Source organism: Diadema setosum, chromosome 7 (genome assembly GCF_964275005.1).
Source record: "Diadema setosum chromosome 7, eeDiaSeto1, whole genome shotgun sequence".
Classification (NCBI taxonomy): Eukaryota; Metazoa; Echinodermata; class Echinoidea; order Diadematoida; family Diadematidae; genus Diadema; species Diadema setosum.
The window spans coordinates 25,885,939-25,906,967 of NC_092691.1; the positions used below are offsets into that span (position 1 = coordinate 25,885,939).

The 21,029-nt window shown below is 38.5% G+C and overlaps 1 protein-coding gene across 4 annotated transcripts in view; it reads right to left on the minus strand.

The window, feature by feature from the left end:
- Positions 1-21,029, minus strand: part of LOC140230481 (myocyte-specific enhancer factor 2C-like) — an 85,057-nt gene that overhangs the window by 24,980 nt on the left and 39,048 nt on the right. For all 4 annotated transcript variants that reach the window (XM_072310635.1, XM_072310636.1, XM_072310637.1 and 1 more), the window contains exons 2-3: positions 20,313-20,639; positions 18,284-18,487 (exon numbers count right to left, since the gene is read on the minus strand). In XM_072310635.1, coding sequence (XP_072166736.1) covers positions 18,284-18,487; positions 20,313-20,366 — 258 coding nt within the window. In that variant the 5' untranslated portion in view covers positions 20,367-20,639. The remainder of the gene's footprint in view (positions 1-18,283; positions 18,488-20,312; positions 20,640-21,029) is intronic.

Consider the following 21,029-nt stretch of genomic DNA (forward strand, 5'->3'; position numbering starts at 1 on the left):
ATAGATGCCATAAACATTTACTGGCCACAAGGTCTGTCTTTAAGGTAACATCTTTGGAAAAGCAATCCTAGAAACTTGAGAAAAAAATTCTCACAAAGACAACAAAAAGTTATGCAAAGTTTGGCATATGATGTAAAACCCTCCATTTATATGCAAGAGAAAGAAAATTCATATGTCTAGCCTACACTTGATCGTCACACTTTTTTAATGTCATTCAAAACAATGTATCTTATTAATACAAATCCTCATTTAAAGATTTTTTTTTTCTATTTGCAGCTTTTGAAATTCAATTCTGTAGTTGAAAACAATTTCCTCTGCAAATGTTTTATGCTACTATTCTAATTTACCAATGTCTGGTGAAGAAAGAGAAGAACATGTGTTTAATCCATAAAGAAAAGTATTCCAATTACTGACCAACAGTAATTAAACCATATCCTTCAGACAGATGACTAGCACTATATGCTAGCTACAGAGGGGGCAGTGGAGCAAAAGAAACTGATATTGATGAAAAGGCAAGTTAATATGCTGAATACTATGCAATAATCATGTTAATGCAGAGCAAAATACTGTGTATGGGGCAAAACCTAGCTCTTTGTGAGCAACTGTACAAATTTTTCAGACTTTCTTAAATGATACCAAAGTCCAATATGAATGTGGAATGAGTGAAAGCAGCAATATTGGTAAACAAAATTATAAAAAATAAAATAACTGAAAGTTTGAGGAGAATCAGGCAATTGAATAAAAAATATAAATCTTTATGAATAGAATTGTTATTATAAGTTTTTTGAAGTTTTGGTACCGTAATCGCTAGATAAGAAGACTACTACACTTCATGTCATAATTGGCAACAATATACAGAAAATATAAAGAAAATTCAACATATTTTCCTAGCACAATGAAAGAGCACCTGACTATACCTCTTTCAGAAAGCAGGGGAATACTACCCTTACCACATGTTAGTAACAAGTCCATGGAATGTGTGCTTTTCATGAAAAATGAGGTTTTGTGGAATTCTTGTATGTTCTTTATATGAAGTTGTCCAAAATTACTTCATTATCTGTCTTCTTACCTAGCAATCTAGCAATGACGGCACAAAAACTTTTAAAATTTGTAATCTTTTGAATTGATTGTCTGGTTTTCCTCTAACTTTCACTGATGCATTCTACTAATCTCTGCTTTCACTCAATCTACATTGATATTTAGGCTTTGATTTCCACTAAAAAGAATGGGGGGGGGTAGGTAAAGGGTCATAACAAATCGACAATGTTGTCTTTTCACACAAAAAGGGCAATGAGACAGAGTGGAAGCTATCTAACTTTTTTTTATTTTTTTTTAACTATTCTTGGTGCAGATGACTAACCCCCCCCCCTGTACAGCCACCATCTCAAAACATCAATGTGACATTGACAGCAAATAAGTAGGCACTGGTGACGACAGAGCTAAGTATGAATGGATGTCTTGTGAGCTACATGTGGGTGGAGACCTAACGCAATCAATAAAAGTGACCACTCCAGGATTAAAAACAAAACAAAACAAAACTCTCAGTATCACTTTTACAACCTCCACGATATAGACACTTCCCTTGTGCCTCTAGAAGTGATTAGCAGGTGACATACTAGTACACTCTAAATGGGTGACTCAACAATCATATGATGCATAAATGAAGAAATTTGTGGCACTCAACTGGTATCTGTTTGGACAAGGAATAGTTTGGCAATCCGGCAAATATTTATTTGTACTATTTGCCCACAGGTACAGGTCGAAAGCTGGATGAGCCACTCTTCTGTCAGATTCATTGATCTGTCTTCATCATACATATTGGTATCAATTTCACTGTTTAGCCCTTAATGTGCCAGGGACTTTGGACAGTGTGTACAATGCTAAGGGGTTTTCTGTGCCAATCTGCACTCAAAGCATACACAGGGTTATAAATGTTTGGCTCTCCATCTACATTTTGATGAAGCTCACTGATCTTGACTACCATCCAGGGATTGACCTCTAACCATCTCTGCATAAAGGAAATCGTTTCAAATTCAAATCACTCTATCACACCAATAGATTTTATAACTGGACATACCCAGTAGAATTTATGGCCAGAAAAAAAAAAAACAAAAACACTTTTGCTTTGTTTTGGTAGCATTTCATCCTTCATCATTCTCACTTTAGTACTAAGGCAACAAAATGTAAATTACTTTCTTTCCTTTTACCCCCATCATTGCTGATTTGAAGAAATGACATTTTTTGCCAAAGTACAGTGACCTTTGACCTTAACATTTCACCCCTATCAGGTCACAGAAGACATTGCTTGTTTACTTCCATCTTCCATACCACATCGTTACCTGACCAACTAAAAATGCTTCAAGCATGGAGCATGGAATTCAGCATCAATGCTGAAAGATGAAACACAAAGTGCAATGTTTGTTGTTTGTCCGGTGTTTGATTTAATCCACCGTAGTAATGTCGTCAAAAAATGGCCTCTAAAGAAAACTAGGCAAATAACATAATTAAATCAAATCGAATCAAATTTTTAATCCTATGCTGAGCTTAGGAAAGCGCCCTCACCTGTAATATTGATGCAAATGGCTCATGTTTATCTCGACTGTGACAACTTCATACATGCGGTGGGAGAAAAAGTCGAATGGAGCGGAAAGCAGAGGGTCAACCAGGAAGAGGAAGTAATTGATACCATCGTTCAAAAACAAAGATGGATACCACTCGGAACAACAGAACAGCGTTATAACGCTGATCATGACTGTTGATGCACAACTGGGTAGAACAGTTGTGACAAAGTAAGAACCATTCACTTCCACCCTTCTCAAAATAGCTTTGTGGAAATGATTTTTGACTCTGCATGGGGCATGGCGAACAGAGCTATGATTTGGACAACCTGGATGGGGGTCAACTGAGGAGACTTTGTCCTGCCCTGCAGGGTTTTGCCCTTGCGGGTTAGCCCCTGTGGGGTTAAAGCCAGGGTTGGGTTAGCCCATTTGGATTAGCCCCTGTGGGTTCATTAACCAGGGATGGTTTGGTGTTTTGGCCTCCCTGCAGTGCTTTTCCACAACGAGCCATTATCTCATGGGCGAAAAACACCGATAGCTGTGACAATTTCCTTTTTTCACCTGAAACCTCAATGATTTCTGGGCAGGATGAATGTTACAGCACTTTCACAGCTAATTCAGGTACCCTGCTGCGTAATAGTACCACTTTTCTGTGATAGTTTTCCACACCACCATGTCATGCAAGGCCTTCGTTCATTACTGCAAACATTTGTTTTTATTTTTATGACTATACCTTGTGGTAGTTTCTGACAGCATTGCCCTGAAATGTGTTTTGCATAAAATGATGTTTTGGGCAAATGATCAAAAACCCAATCCAGGTATCAGCCTCAAGACTGAGCACTTGAATGACAAGGAAACAAAGGGAAAAGTGTATTAAGCTGAGATGGGAATGTTGAATGAAAGAAGATCTACCTTCAAGCAATTAGCAAGGGCAAAGAGGCAAGCAAACAAGCCAATTGTCCAATGCCGTTATATGATGAGCTAGCCAGTATGCCAGGATAAATAGAAGTATGAATATATAAATGGCACTTTGCAAGGTTGCTATGATATCACTTTAAAGTCACTTTAAAGTTACCATGAAGGAATTTAAAGGGAAAATGCACAAGGTAACGTTTCAATGTCACAGGTGCACATCCACAAATAAACAAATAAATGAGAATGACAGTATAAACAAAATATACACCACACAAGTTGAACCCATTCTGATTCCTGCAGGTCATCCAACATGTAATGTATCAGGTATCCTGATATAGCCCTTTTTGGTTACAAAATGCTGAAGTCCCTTTCATACCATTCATTATAATTCTTGAGTGTGAAATGACAATGGCTTGATATGCTCTTTGCAGGGTCAATGCATATTAAAATCACACTCACTATGATCACACATCCTTGGCAAGAGAAGACAGTTGAATCTTTAACACTATCCAGGAAAAATCATGTTCTGGTCACCTCAGCAAACAAACATTCTTTGCTAAGAAAAACATTAAAATAAAAGTTCTTACTCCAGCAGCTATGCCAACATTCCACACAAATACCCCTCTAGATGATTTGACAGTTCTAGCTGTTTTAAACTCACCTTTACTCATTTCACACTGATCAATTAATTTCGCCAATCCTTTACACCCCTTGAGGAGAATTTACCTTTAATTTTCACACGATATTAAACTTATATGGGACTGTCCCTTTCTCGGTCAGCGAAAATTAATTTTAAGAACACCACGCAATTCTACTGGCATAAATGCTTTCATGCAGGGTTGGAGTTGCTATGTTTAGCAAGAGTTGCTATGTTTAGCAAGCTTTCAATGTTTGTATAATTTCAAGACTCATAACATTAATTCTGCAAGTATTTGGTTGTAAATGTGTTTGCAATTTGACACAGAGTGAACCTGTGACATACATGAATATAAGAAAATCACTGAGCACTCTCCTCCTCTCACATGCAGCACAACAGCAAAATTTTCTCCATTCACTCGACGACAAGTGGCATACTGATAAACGTGTATACACATGTACACACAAATACAGGTATGAGACCACTCTAATGTATAGTGGGGCCTACAAGTGGGGCCTAAGACTGGATTCTCCAGTGTCGACCTACATTTTAGATATAACTATAGTTTCAGTAAATCATTCACACAACAGAACAGGTTGCATAACAAGCCATCAATATTGGCATATCAGTTTTAAGAATGTCTTTGTTTCTTGTGCTATGCTATTAATGTTTAATACGAAAATGACATCACACATTAACAACTTGCTGTCTTCAATAGCTTCTCTTCGTTGAAACCTAAGAGAGTGTTGAAGACATGGGAGTGGGTCCAGTTTGACACAGCACCATAAGATACATTTTGAGTACCTGAGCATTACTACCATAACAGATAAAATACATATTATGGAGGGGGGTGGATGGGGGGTGGCAGGGGAGGAAGACAGATTTACAACAGGATATGATGTCCATATGATCATGAATAGAAAGTTACATCTTAGAGAACAATAATGTATCTCTTTTGGCTTTCCATACTTACTCCCACCTGAGATGATGAATGCAAACAAAAGCCTGACATCATTGGACGACGTCTACAAGTATTTGATACTGCAAAATGTCATGCTTGCATGACTGCACATTGGGATCAATTAAAACAATCAATGACACTTGAATGTGATATACGACCATATGAGAGAAGTATATGAAGAAAGAGAGAGAGGGGGAGAGAGTGAGCAAGAATAATGTCAGTGGCACATATCAGAGAATGAGAGTAATAGACCACAAAGAAGTGATGTCAATGAAAACCACAATATATACTTCAAGCGAGCATGTGCTTACAGTTCCTGTTTCTAGTAGGATGAATCATGTTTTCTATACTGCTAGCGGCATCAGTTACACTTAGTCAACACTTTCAATTTCTTATAATTTAGATGCGAAATGCTAACACTGTGCCTGTGAACTGTGTATTTCTGGACTTGCATGACCAATACCATAAACTATATAGACATCATGACTTTCTCTCCCCCCCCCCCCCAGCCTTTCAGTATGAACTATTTGCGCCCCGTAAGAGGAGATGAGCAGTATGTATCAGGTATCAGTGGCACGACAAGAGAGTGCAAGCATATTCACAGGCACCCGACTGGAGTATGAATAAACATGGTACCCTGATCAACTTAATGTGGAGGACTTCTGAGCACTTCCAATGAGAAAGGAGGGCATTACCTGCACTCAGATTTCCAATCATTTTTTCCCCCTATTGTTTGTGGTCTATTCAAAAGAATAAACAAGTGTTGCATCATATAAAATGTGGCGGGTGACATATGAGAACTTGATATAGGACACAAATAGATGCATTCTTTCTTAGACAGGGTCTTCAAATGAGGATCTACTTTCCATTCATCAGTTTTTGCATCATAGGCAAGGGGAACCCACAGGCCAGAACTTTTTTTTTTTTTTTTTTTTTTTTTTAATCTGAACACTGCAGAAATAGCTACCAAATTGTGTCCCAGTTTTTGTGTTCAGTCTGTAGACTACTCTACTACCTTCCTTCAAAAGTTTGCGTGTTTTTTCTGTTGTTTTTCGTATGTTTATTTGTTTGTTTGTTTGTTTGTTTCGTTTGTTTGTTGCTGTTGGTGTGTGTGTATTTTTATTTTTTTTTTTTTGATCTAAAGCTTGGTGTCACTGCACTGGCCTGAGCAGAATGGGATTTAAATGTACCCACACAAAGATGTTATACTCATCAGCGAACTATTAAACATGGATGAAATGAAAACATTCATCACTGCATTGCTCCTACCATGGAGACATCTCAAGAGCAGCATGTACAGGGATTTTCCTTTATTACTGTAAGCTTTTCTTAGCAGGGGAAAAGCTGGAAACAGCTTCCAGAGTCCATACTATATGTGGATTGCATTTACTATTCAATTCTTCCGTTTGTTTGTTTGTTTGTTTGTTTTTTTTTGGGGGGGGGAGGGGAGAAGGATGCAACAATCCTTTCCACTCTTGGGCCACTAAAAATTTGAATGCCATGACTCTGCTTGTCTGATTTGACAATCAACATCAAACAAAAATGTTAATCAGAAGCACCATGATAATGTCAAAATACAGCCACTGCACAGGGTATCGCATGTTAACAGGTATTCAGTCAAATTGAAAGCCAGTGCATCCAAAGCAATGAATGGGCGGGCATTCAGGCAAAGACTCTTACTTATTGAGCCACTGGTACATGGCTGAAAGAGTTGGTACAGTAATGAAAAGGTCATTCTCTTCTACCCATTTGAGTGCCTGTTTTTGCTGCACATATCATATGGCATATTGATGCTAGTATCCATCTGAATTGGTACACACTTGTCCACAGAAACACAAAACGCTACACAGATGGCACGGCGCCATGCTCAAAATGAAATCCTAGGGCCTAAAAACAGTGCAGTAAATGCAGTTTCCTACATTGACTTTGTAGATGAAATTGCATATCCCAACTGAAGGACTGGCAATACTAAACACACACACACACACACACACACACACACACACATACACACACAAACACACACCATAAATCAGGTTTTCAAAGGATTCTCTGACCCAATGTTACAACAACAACAAAATTACATCAGAATATATGCTTTTGCAAAGACGCCAAACCCCCCCCCCCCACAAAAACCTCTTCTTGATAATGCAATCTACAATGTACAATGGTACAAACATTGCAATGTTGTACACCACACACAGCATTTCTTGAACTTCTGGGCCCTGTTGTAGAGAATACTGCAGAAATTCCTTTTAGTTCAAATCATATGACAAAAGCTCAAATGAATGCTCCGTTCAGATTTCACTATAAATACAACAAAGATACCAAATTTGGGCTATAAGATAAATTGAAATAACGGAGGAAATACATATCCCAACCCCCCATACTCATCTGTATGCTACACACATTTTTTGTTGGGTATAGTTTTAGGAAATTCAAAAAAAAAAAAAATAGAAGATAAAGAATGGAAATAAACGAATATGCATACAAGGTAATAATGATAAGTTCACTACATACACATACAAAATTTTGCATTATCATCGAGTTCTATCTGGCAAAACCACCTCAGACTTTGCATAATCTACCATTTTCAACTACAAGTTTCTCTTAAGAGTTCTGTTACACTGCAACAGTGCTTTTTATGAAGATAATGGATGCCAAAAATGACACAAATGACAGTATTAAAGCAAAACAAGCAGATCAGAAACTTTTTGCAGCTACTGTAGGAAGACGGCTGTAGTAGTCAGAGCAGTAATACATCATGCAATACATTTCATTCATCTGATATTCCAGCAATGCAGTCCGATGAACATATTTATGTGGTGAGGGTGTACGAGATCCGCAGTGAACCCTAAACCTGTGCAGCTGACGTCAGTGAATTATTCAAACACCAATTCCCCTTCCCTTGAGGTTTCTCCAGGAGAGAGGGATGGAGGCAAGAGGAAAGATGAGCAGAGGACACAAGAATGGGATGAGAAGAGGGTGAAAGGGACAGAAGCTATCTCTCTTGTAGGCCCTTGCACTGCCTGCACAAATTTTCGCATTGCTCGCTACGACAGCTTGCTCAACATTTCTATAAAATACAACAAGCTGTCTATAGCAGTGGCAATTTACCAAATTCGTCAAGTTTCATAGGTAATTTCTCTTTGAATGAACGAAAGGCATCTTTCAGTTGTTTTATTCATATCAGTATAAATGCAGGAATGAAGTCATACAATATACATCTTTCATGAAGAAATGTACATACATGCAGTTCCAATTGTTCTTTTTTTTTTTTGGCTCTGAATTATAAATCCAATCAAGCTGATGTTTGCAATGAAATGACGCTGAGGTACAGTATGCTCAATTCGCAGTTGACTATATGTTGAGGGTACTCCTGCTCACAATCATCAATGTGTTTTCCACAATTCCACGGAACTGGTGTTGTGAATCCCCCATAAATGCCCTTTGAAGGTCCTTGGTGAAAATATGGAGGCATCAAATGTCAAGCTTTCAACCACTGCATCAATGAGAGTTAAAGTTATCGCAGTTGTATTCATGTCACTTCACAACGCCTTCAAACTCAACGAGGTGTAAAAGACTGACCTTTACACCTGATGGACTGTTTTGAGAGAGGTTTCTTCTCGCCCCCACTTCACAAGGTAAGGTGGTTTTTTGCAGTTATTAGGTGGTCTTTTTTTTTTCCAGATTAACTCCATCAGAGTTGTTACTATGGTATTGAAAAATCAAGTATTGGGTTCTCTACGCATTGACATGACAAATGTACATGTATGCCATTCAGAAAACAATTTGATAACACATGTTTTAGTTGTATCTTGGTAGGGGTAAATGGGACACACACACACACAAACACACACACCGGTATAACATTTTGAAAATGTGAAACAGATAAGTAGCTATTTCATCTCTTGGAATGGTGGGTGTATGGGTGTATAATCAAGATATCATGGATTTCACTCTGTATAGTTTTGCTATGGCCTTGTATAATTTGTCTGAAGATTTTCACTCCACGTGGAATGGTTATGACAGGCAGAAGGGTGTGAACAGAAAGAAGAGGGAAGGTACAACTGACAGTGTACACCGAGACGAAGCCAAGCTCTAACAAGCCCAGTAATCAGATTGAGCTGTAATGTCTACATTTCTTTCCTCTCTCTCTCTTTTAAACAGCACAAAATAAGACCATCGGTTACATAAATCTGTATGGTGCATGGTCTTAGTGCTGTGTGAAGAATTCGGAGTGTTGAACCGGGGCCATTTCTTGAAGACTACATCCATTTTATCTCCATGGTAACAGTACAGCAATGTCAAATCAGTAGGACACTCGCTAGTACTTCATACTTCATTTGTGTGCAGCGGGCCCACAAAAATCTTACAACTAAAACCAATGGCCATCTTATGTCCATCACAGGAAGTTCAAATACTGTACATCTTCAAAGCATGATTCATATGGCATCACTGGTTTTATTGTCTGAATATGACATGCTACTACACCCTTGGGAATCAACATTCCCTTGTAATCCACACTATGAATAAATGTGCAATGTAGCCTATTAAAGGCATCACAGTATTCAACGGAGTGTGATGGGCCCACAAACTTATTTCTTTACATATGTGGGAATTACCCTGGCCCAGACCAGCAACTTTTCGAACATATCAGCAGTTGGGACTGCCAAAACAAGATTCCAACTAAGAGTTGATGCTAATCAAGGCATACATTCTTCATCTATCCTTTAATGGTATCAAGGGAAAAATATTACTGCCACAAGCCAGGCTGCTTCTTTCTACCCTGACTGCTTACGTAAGTCTTTGAAATGGTTGATAAATGCACTCTGTGACGTTTATCATACATCCAGGAATCATGTGCAAAAACAATGTACATATGAATCTCAATCTTTTGCTTTTCATGTCTCTAGATATCATAGGTACAGATGTCCGAAATAAGTGGTCATCACTTTCTCATGTTGTATAGTATTTCTACATATTTCTTTTTCTGTCATCTTGGAGAATTGTTCAATATCATAAAGTTATTTTCAATGAAAGCTGTGAAAAGCAATAAGTAAGAGGTCAAAGAAATCCTGACTGAAGCTACACAAGTTTAGACCATTTGAACATTGGCAAGACATGTAACCTGGATTCATATTGAGACTCTTCATTCTGGTTTATGTGCCATACATTAGAAAATTCAAATTTTACAAAGAGCAACCTAACCTCTGACCCTTCTCAAGGTACATAATAAAATGGTGGTTATTAACCCATTGAGGACGAGTCCCCGAGTATACTCCAGAGGGCAAGTGTCTATGGGAATGCATGTTGTACCATATCAGCCCATCCTTAATGGGTTAAACACACTTTTGAATAAACGTCCTCGAAGACAGAGTAAGTGCATAAAAAACATCAAAAATCAGACTTTGGAACTATTTTTAACAAAGAGATTGAAGAAGACATTGTATTATGCTCAAAAGCGTCACAGTCCATGGAACAAACGAGCTATTTTAAGGCACTCAGATATCTTCAAAATATATGCTTTGCTATGAACATTCAGATATATTCCTTTGTCATACAGAATTTCTACCAAATTGTCAAGGGTGAGTAACTTTTATCACCTTTTTACATGCAGATGGCCCTGCTTCATGTACATGTACAGTATATGCGTACCCTTTACTCATTCACGCATAGTAAAGTTGGCATGCATAAGTGATTCTAATCTTCTCATGTAATTCTTCCTGTTTATCTGAAATTGTCTGGTTCAAATATTACATTCTGGTGTTACCTTTTCCATTCTTTATCTCCTCTATCCATTCATCATTTTATTTTTTTTCTGCAATGGTGTATCCCCCCTCCCTAGCTTCATTCTCTCCTCTAATATGCGTTCAGTTCATTCTGTTTTTCTCCACATATCCTCCATGAATGAGTAATCTTAAAATTTAATCTACAGAGTGCAGCACAATAAGGCTCCCCAATACGTTTTGTTGAGAGTTTATTGCATCCTCAAAGTTCATTATGCCGATGTCTACACTGATATCTCTGGAAAGGAAAAATGCCCGCATTGGCGCTCATCATATTCTCATGTAAATATACCTCAAATAAATCTACTCTTGTATCTGAGTGCTTGGTATGCTATAAAAATCAAGAAAAACAACAACTTATATGTTTTCCAGAAGGAGGATTTATAATCATGTACTAGCACTTTCACTTCTACCCCTTTTCTTCTTTTCTTTTGATGAACCATGTGATCAACTACACTTGTAGCATGAAAGCAGATCAGGTTTTCCTTCACCAGTTTGAGAACATTATACAGAGTTTTTTTCTGTTCAACGTGCAACTGTAATTCCAACTGAAAGAGATAATATTTTGAAATCTCAGACAGGAAGAGCTAGTATCAATTTCATTGTTTGACAGAAATTTGTAGCATTTAATTGCAGTACAGAAAAAAAAAAACACACTCCCTGAATGCTTGTGTACATATGGGACACTTGATGCTAAGAGAGATAGGAGAGTATCAAATTTCAGTTAAGAATCATTCCAAAGTGCTTGATTGTTAATGCTACATTTACAAAGGCTACCATCAATCTTTTAGAAAGTACTGTACAATATTGTAAATGAACATTTCCCAATACATGTACAATGAAGGTTACACTTTTGTCTCATGTCCATGTTGATTAGTGGGTTTGCAGAAGTAATAGGTGAACATGATTATACTAATTTAAAGTGTACAGACATGATGTGCAATGACTGAATGCAACTGCCAAACTTCTTTGAACCTACTATCTCACTTGGCATGCCACCACAGCTTAATGGCTCTGAGAGAAACCTGTTGTAGCCATTGGCCATCACTGCACTTTGGGAGCTACAAATTGCACATGGGACCAGAGATGGACCTTCTCTACTGAAGGGGTGCTCCCTGGAGGGGGGTGTCTGAACAGAGATTGGGGAAGGGGGATCTCATGCATGATTCATGAACTGGAGGTGGGAGGGACTCTACCTCTCTACTGCTACCATGTCACCTGCCTGCCCTTGACAAATGTGATCACCCGTTGCCAGGCAACCCAATTTACAAATTTCCTCCGTAACTGGCACGATTATCAAACAGACATTCAATTTTCTTCTGAAACAATCTTGTTTGCACCACAAATTTCAAAGAACATACATTTATGAGCTCTAAGTTATAGTCTATGCAGAGTTGGACTAACGGCCAACCAAACGGCAATACTTAAGAGTCTCATCATGACTGCTATTTCCTTTAATCAAGTATAAAGTGCAATGGCTTTCTTATATAAAATTACTGATAAACAGGTGACAAACAGTCTATACCTTTTCCTCATGTTAGACTTCAGGGCCCCATTTCATAAAAGATGTTACGATGGCAACTCTTCCTGGAATGGCAACTTCCAATAGCAACAGCCAATCAGGAAGCTGGATTCCTGTTGTTACCATGACAATTGTCATTCCAGCAAGAGTTGCTATCACATCAACTTTTTATGAAACGGGGCCCAGATGTTTAAAACTGTCAAGGTTCAGTGCAACTGCACTGTACAATGTACTGTACATGCCAAAAGTTAAACATTACCTACAGTGACTACTGGCCCTGCTGTCAAATGACATGAGTTGATATTTTCCATTATCAATAATAAAGATAAAGCCTACTATTCAGATATATTTATGAAATTGGTGTGCAAAAAAAAAAAGAAAAAAAAAAACTATCGGACTGGTACAGCTCTTGTTAAACCTTGGCTCCAAGAATAAAAAATAAATGTATGTCAATGAAAATATAATCTTACTTCATATGACCCATTAAGCTGCATAGAGGATAGCAATAAGTGAGAAGTCTTCAGTGATACAATGTGGGGAAGGATTATCACCACCCATGTCAAAGTACTGTAGGACAGGGAGGGGTGCAAGGTAGTCTGGTGTGTCACCCAAGGGACAGCGGGAGGGGTGTCAGGAGTCAATGACAGGTCCCACCCGCAAGGGCTCTGCGAGACAAGGGGACCTGACAGAGGGCAGGCCAGGACTTGGTTTCCTGCTAATTTCACAGCATCCTGGTGCTCCTGAGAGCACAATCCAGCTGCCAGCCCCACGTAAGCTCGAGGGAGATTTGGGAATGGGCACGTTCACACACATCTCCCCACACGATAGCCATCACCTGTGTAGAAATCAATTCACTGATAGCATAACAAGAAAAGGTTTAGAACAGGAATGCCACCTTCCATTTAAAAAAAAAAAAAAAAAAAAAAAAAAAAAGAGACAGAGAGAGAAAAGAAAGAAGGGCACACACACAAATCAAACACTCTGATGGAAAAGGGGAACAACATTATCATAAATGATGCACAAAGCTCTGGTAGACTGAATTGTGTCAAGCAGCAGCTGTATTTAAATGGTAGGTTTCATATTACTCCGAGTCGAGGTCGGCCTACAGCATAAAGCTTTTGCGACTGTGGTCTTTCAAGACCAGCATATACTTAAGCAGAGGAAGATGGCAGAGATTACTGAAGGACACTTTATTGCCACTAATTAGTTAAAACTTTGGACAACATACACTGAAAAAAAAAAAGATTTGTACAGATTCTAAGAGTCTCTGCTGTATTTGGAAGCCATATCTGATATCGCATCTTGGATGAGGGAATAATACAAAAGCACCAAATTCTGGTTTGCAACACAGTAGCCCTTTCACAGTGTGTGTCAAGCGGCAAACTGTATACACTGGTTGAGCCACAGTGTTTCCAACTCGAGCAATAAAATGCCCTAGCTGAGTTTCTTCTGCTTGTCCATGTTTCCCCTCCATTCCAATTGCCTCATGAGGGCTTTGGCAGCCACTGGCAAGCATATCACCAGCTTCCTGTGCAGAGAGAGTTCAGAGACGTGACTCACCAACGCATCGCTGTTACTGAGCATGGAGGATGTGTTCACACATACATACAAGTACCGGCCAGCATGTTTCCCATATCTCTGGCAGCAGGGCATACATAGACTGCAGGTACCACTGATGATCCGTAACCTATCTGAGTAGAGACTTTATGTCCCCTAAGAATAATTCATAACATTCAGGTTATGATATATATAATATATCAAAGCATCAATGCCATTTAAGACAAGACTGTGGCACACCTGAGTTCTTCAAACTGCAAGCCCTGAAAAAAAAAAAAAAAAAAAATTATTTCTCCTGTAAAGGACATTATATACAGAAAGACACAAATCAAATGAATAATACTGATGACAAGTAGAAGATTTGTGACTTTTTATGATTCCCTAGGGCACACGCTATCACTTATCAGATCACATTAGAAACATTTGTCTCCTTTCGTTTATCACCTTAAAAGATGGAGTTGGGGCAGAAAGGGGTATTTTCAGTCTTTGAGGACATCTATACTTACAATAATTCATCATTATCATGATCTTTGCAATGAAGGGGGGAGGGGAGGAAAGAGGAATTATACATTTAGAAAGCCTTAAAACAAATGACCTCTACTTCTTGGAAACGAGAACTTAACTTCTAATAGTTGTGATAGTTGTTTGAAAAACACAAATTTCTGCTTGATTTTTCCTCAATTCTATAAAGGTCTTTGAGCTTTGTTTTGACATATCCAGTTATGGGACTGTTTTTGATCCAAGCTGACATCATACTAGTTCTGAGCAAAAGAAAGTCCAGTGCAAATATATTCTTACATAGTACAGGCTTTGGAACAGCGCTGAAAATTCTCATCTCAAGCTAACTTTTCAGGGATGTACTCTATGATGTCTCATGTAGGACACATTACTAGTACTAGGTTTTAGGCAAACATTCATCATTTTGAATTCCAGTAGAGGTAAAAAGAGATGATCAAATGCATGCATTACTAATCGTGAATACTAAATCGCACGACCACTTAGAAGCTCTGGTACATTCAAGCGATAAGCCAAGGCATTATACATGTGTGCATTCGTGACTTGCTATTCTATAAAAACAGCTTTGCTTTCCCCTAAATAGAAAGTTTGCTCACAGCCTTATGACTTGAAACTCTTAAAATAATGAATGAAAGTATCAAAAAGACAGCTGGCCTTCAAGATTCATCTACTCACTCCCTGCAAGTTAATTTACAAACTGTGCAGCTTTTTACATAAACAAAATATCTTTCTATTTTAAAAGGAACTAGTTTGTAGTTTAGTAATAAATCTAAGTGGATTTTTTTTTTCCTCCAAGTGACAAATAAAAAGGTACATTATATTAAATGCACCTGTATGTACTCAATGCATTTCAATACTTGGAAATTTGTTTGGAAACATTAGTTCTTGCTAAGTAACAAAAACCTTTTAGCAAGCTTTCTGGAGGCCAAGAACAGCTTTTGTTACAAAGAGTATGCATAAAGTTTGAATGTAAAGTGGTCCTTTTCATTCTCACTCTGCTCGATATTTCTGTTTCATTAATACATGAGCAGAACAGAGCTGTAATGATAACAGATTGCTGACATGCGGAAGTCGAGCTCAAAATACAAGTGACTTGCCTTATCATATATGCTGTTGTCGTATGCTTCAATTTGCGTCACAGCCTGTGGTTTACTTAATGAACACTGAAAGTTTGTGAACGCATTCTTACCTGTTCACAAATTTGAAAGAATGATTTATAAATAGAGAATAGGTGTAAATGTATCAAGAGTTGCTGCCGACTGCACTCTGAATTCAAATCATAATGCAGGAAAGATCAATGGAGCTATGATGGATGAATGAATTTGCCCAAAGAGACAGAGTGACAGAAGAACGGACAACCTCAAAACCTTATGCGCTTCCAGCACTCTTCAGGTTGGAGACATGAGAATGGAGATTGGTATGCAGGTGGGTTCTTGACAGCACCAGATAATCAGTCTGTCTCCAAACTCCCAGTGGTACTATCTGCATCTCATCAGCAGCATCCGCATGTAAACACGGAAACTGGTGACGTGGAAGCTGCTGTGGTTTGCCTGCCTAATGATGCCCCCTAATGATCTCGCGGCAATATGGTTGCCACAGTGATTTAATGAGCAGAGACACGGCCGCTTGCTCCAAAACAAGCTGCATCTCAATGCAAAGTCATAGGGTATTAAACACATGAAGAGGACTGGAATTAAGGTGCCTAAGCACGGACAGGTGGAGAAGTAGTGACGTACCACACGCCAAGGATGAATAATACACCATAAGAAATTGGAAAATGAACAGAAACACTTACTTGGGATAGCTTATGCATGCGAAATTAGAATGTAACACATCTAGTCAGTTTTACGTCTACACCGATGCCTTCCCCACAAATATTTCAACAAAGGGCAATAAACAGCAGCCAAACGAAACAAAAGACACATCAGCAAAGCATTCCCTAGTTTGTCGCCTGCAGTGAGCTTGCCAAGCAAGTCCAGCAGATTCAATAAGGCTTCAGGTTAGAATAGGAAGACCGCGCACTGTGCACTGCTTTCCTGTCATCCAGCGTTCGGAATCCTATAAAGCCACAGAAATTCACAAACATGTTTTGACACCTACTCTGCCAACTATCTATGTAATGTACCTTCAATGAATTATACAAGCCATGTTTGCACAGCGAATTATTGCTCTGAATGAAAAATGCATGATGAATGAAATCTCCCCTCCCATCCCCCCATTTTTCCTTTTGCTGAATAGGAATTCATTAAAAGGATGTCGATATGACATTTGTATCTGGTGAGAATAACTCATCTGCCATGTTTTTCACCTATCCGCTACTCCTTTGTTTTCTTCCTCCTGCAGCACACTCATCTTTTGATCTGGACTTTTAACTAAATGAAATTCTGATTCCCAAGAGTGCATACGTTTACATGAAAAAGATTTTCCCCTCTTTTATTTCATTTTCTTTTTCACTACTGCCATCACATTCAGCTTAGGAGCTCATTATTGTGCTGCCTAACATCCTGGGAAGCATGCAATGAAAGCTACTGTATTGATCACATCATCACTATCTAGTGGAGGGCTGTCAAAGAAAGTGTTGAGCATTACGCAGGTCTGACATGGCACAACTTTGCACCTTTTCTACTGAACAATTTCTATAAAATACAGTTCTTACATTAAAAAAAAAAAAAATCTGTCAGAATTTTACAACAAAACTTATATCCTGTTGCCTGCCAAATACCCAGGAATGTTTTTGTATCAGTAATGTCTGAATTACTGTTGACTATATGTCAGCACTATGAGAAAACTCATTCTCTGTACATGAAGTTAAGAAAAGCTATACACATTTCAGCTAAATGCATTAACTCTGTGAAAACTTTATCTTTACTTTGTGTGTTTTCTTAATAAGCCCTTTCTGATCTACACAAAGAAAAATAAAACAACAACTGGGGGATAATTTCTGAAGATGATTTCCATTTAGCTCAAACTTTGATGATACGGAGTGCAGCGGTTGGACAATGTCAGTAACCTTGGCACTCTGTGAGCCTTATCATCACAAAATAACAATACAGTCTCCGTCGGTGCCCTCCAATGCCTAACATGTGTAGTTCGCTTACTTCCTGTAACCTATCCCATGGTAATCAAAACAACATTCAGGAGGCCGTATCAACCTATACCTATCAGTCCAACAGTTTGATAATGCAGTGTAACACAACATGACCACAAATGAGAGCATTAACGCGACGGTCGGTTTTCTGTTGCACTTTCATCTCAGCAGGAACAGCCCTCATTAAGAAAAGCTGCAATCAAAATACCTAAGGATGACAAGCAACTAACAAAAACTTGCTTATAGAAGCCTCTAGACCTCTTTCTGTTTAAATTGCAAGTGATTATTTTTACTTGATCAACCTATGGCACAGAAAGTTTATGGAATATTAGCAAACTCTACAGCATGAAAAAAACAAAACAAAAAACAGTGCAGTTCTTCCTATGAAGTTCTGAGTACAAATGAAAGTTCTATACTACTCAAAGCATGGTGTAATTCAGAAAAAAAGTTGATATCTGTGAAATAGAATAAATGTTAGCTCTCTTCAGATTATTACGAATGTATGGCAGAACATGGGACACTGGTATGTTAATCAACATGGTGACCGTATGAAATTGACCAGTCAGCTCCCTTTCCCTGTACATCCTTACACAGGACTACACTAAGATATGTTTACTTGGTCTACAGCTCATATGGCACGTATGGCCATAACACACCCCTCTTCGGGACATAAGTTGTCCTTTCGATGCGGAATCAAATAAACCTGATCGAGTTGGCCAAGGGTCTTGGAGCTGCCTTACCTCGATGATGTCTGAGTTGGTCCTGCTCTCGTGTGGTTCACTGTACTCTGTGTACTTGAGTAGTACCTTGTCCATGTCTGTGCTGGCATACTGGAAGAGCTTGTTGCCACTGTTGAAGATGATTAGAGCTATTTCACAGTCACACAGGACACTCAACTCATAGGCCTTCTTCATAAGACCAAATTTGCGCTTTGTGAATGTCACCTAAAAGAGATAACAATATTAAGAAAAGAACATATTCAGGTAGTATCAAAGAAGAAAACATACATATAGACTATGTTATACACCATAGCAGACTATAGTAATACATCTTGGAAATAATTCCTATGGTAATCAATGTATTTCATTGTCATCTCTTCATTCCATAAACACATGGACTGCTGTCAAAACTAGAGAAAAAGACCCTAGAAATTCTACAGAATGGTACCCATTGGAAAGCCTGAATGATTATTCTATTAACAAAATATCAGATTCAGAGCAAAGTTATTAATCACCTTATCAGCAGGGCAATTTACAACTGATGGAACAAACATCTGGCCACCATCAAATCACCTCATTGCTGTACCAATTTGCAATATATGCTTGGAAGCAATTAAAACAAATTGCTAATAAGTATGTTTGATGTCAAAGAGCTTTTTGTATGTTAGCACATGATTTTCAAGAGGTAGTGTCATGAATAACTACAATGAAGTCCCAAAATCTTCACTTCATCGATAGTGTTACTATCATTGCAACCAAGATTTTCCTGATTTTTCAGCAACCTGTTGCTCTATATTGATTTTATATTCTAGATTTTACATTTGAAATATTTGCTTGTGTACTTGTCTAGATAAACAATATGCCTTTGACAAACAACGTCGAGAATAAACATCTATTGTGAGAGAAAGCCAATATTGGATGACAGGTTGGTGTTTCTCAGAAACTGGCTCGATGTGAAAACATCCTAGAGATAATTCAATCGAGTAATAGAGTCTTCGGCAAAAAATTGTTCGGGGTGGAATGCAGCAAAATCTGGAACGGGTCATCTGCGTTCGGAGAAACGAGTCCACCTCATCGGGACACAGCAGGTAGGCAGGGTTCAGGGATTGTTGGAATATCACCCACTGTGGCTGCATCAGACAGGGGCAGAGAGTCGGTGGGACTGGGTGATGGATACACACCCACACGCCACAGTCTGCTTGGTGTGGTTGAATCTTACCTGCTGGGTTGACTTCCATGCCTGGACGCTTACTCACTGAATGGCACAACCATTTATTTCTATGGGTTCTCTTGTGTTTCACACAAGTTTGTCTATGTGACACTGAGATTAATATTTCAAGTATTTCTAGACTGGATGACCATAATGGCATAAAAATTGAAAAGCATGTATGCTTGCTGCAGAAAATGACTAATTACTCCTTTTAAGTCAAAAATTTATCCCATACTTATCATACAAGGATAAAGCATTACATACATTTGTTTTAAATGCTTTTGAAAGTTACCCTTAATACTGATTCAAGTCTGTCCATATGTTTGCAGCGAGGCCTACACTTTTTACTTTTTAATGCGTTGAAGTTGAATCATTAAATACAGCCAAACAATCTGTGCATTGACATTCATTCATCTGCAATACAAATTCTATTTATAGTACTAATTAATGGAATAAATGAACAGAAAATTCTCAGAAGTGTGGATTACCAATGTGTCTGCATTACACCATCGCTTAAGGATTACAACATCAGGATGAACTTTCTCCATGATAATAATAAAGGTGTACATTGAACATTCACGTTGTGCAGAACTTGGACCCATTGATTTGAATCTCAATGATTGTTGGCAGTCATTACATTGTACAAAATGCATATATGACACTGGCAGTGTGGGAGTTCTCTTCCACACTAATATACGGACATTTCATAACCACCTGTTGCAGTTTCTAGGAAAGACTGTGAGAGGATCACAATGTACAAAATTAGCAAGTTACCACGAAAAAATTAACAAATAGTCTTGTATGGGTTATGGCAGCAAGAGCAATAGTGATGGCACCCACCTGCCGATTCCTTTCATCATTGATCCTTGATATCTGAATCTTTTTGCGCCCCATTCTGTGCGGGTGCTGCAGTCCGGCCAGAGCTATTTATGACTTGCCGGGGGGTGCCGATCTTCGTCTGTCAGACCAACGATGCTCAACTACTCACGGCAAGCAAAAGGATGTTTCTGCTGGCTCCTTTCGCCAGGCTAGAGAAGTGTACTTAATAAATTTTCAAACGATAGCACCTCAGGATGGTGGTAAGAGGCAAAGATTTCCTTGGGTCCACAATACAGGCAGGAGGGCTGCAATCACACGTCAGCTATCTCTTCATGCTTGGTAGATTATCTACAGAGAGAAAGAAAAGTTTTATTTACTTCATTAGAAATGACGCTTCATTTTGGACAGCATAAAAACAGGCAATGAGATCTACGGCATCATTTAGCTTCACTAAATTTCAGTCAAACTTTACATCATAAACAGTTTTAGTATGAGATTTACACTCTGAAACTGCTTCAGCAACATCCTATCTGTGAGGACAATTGGTCCATACAGACCACCTACGTTGTTTCTCTTCACAATGATTTACACATTGATAAACTTGTCCATAGGGACCACCTACACATAAAGACCACTCTTTCTGCTTCCTTCCATGTGGCTTCTGTAAGCAGGATTCTCTGTACATGGAACATATTATGGTGACATGTATTGGCTTGAATTTAGCAACACAATGCACGA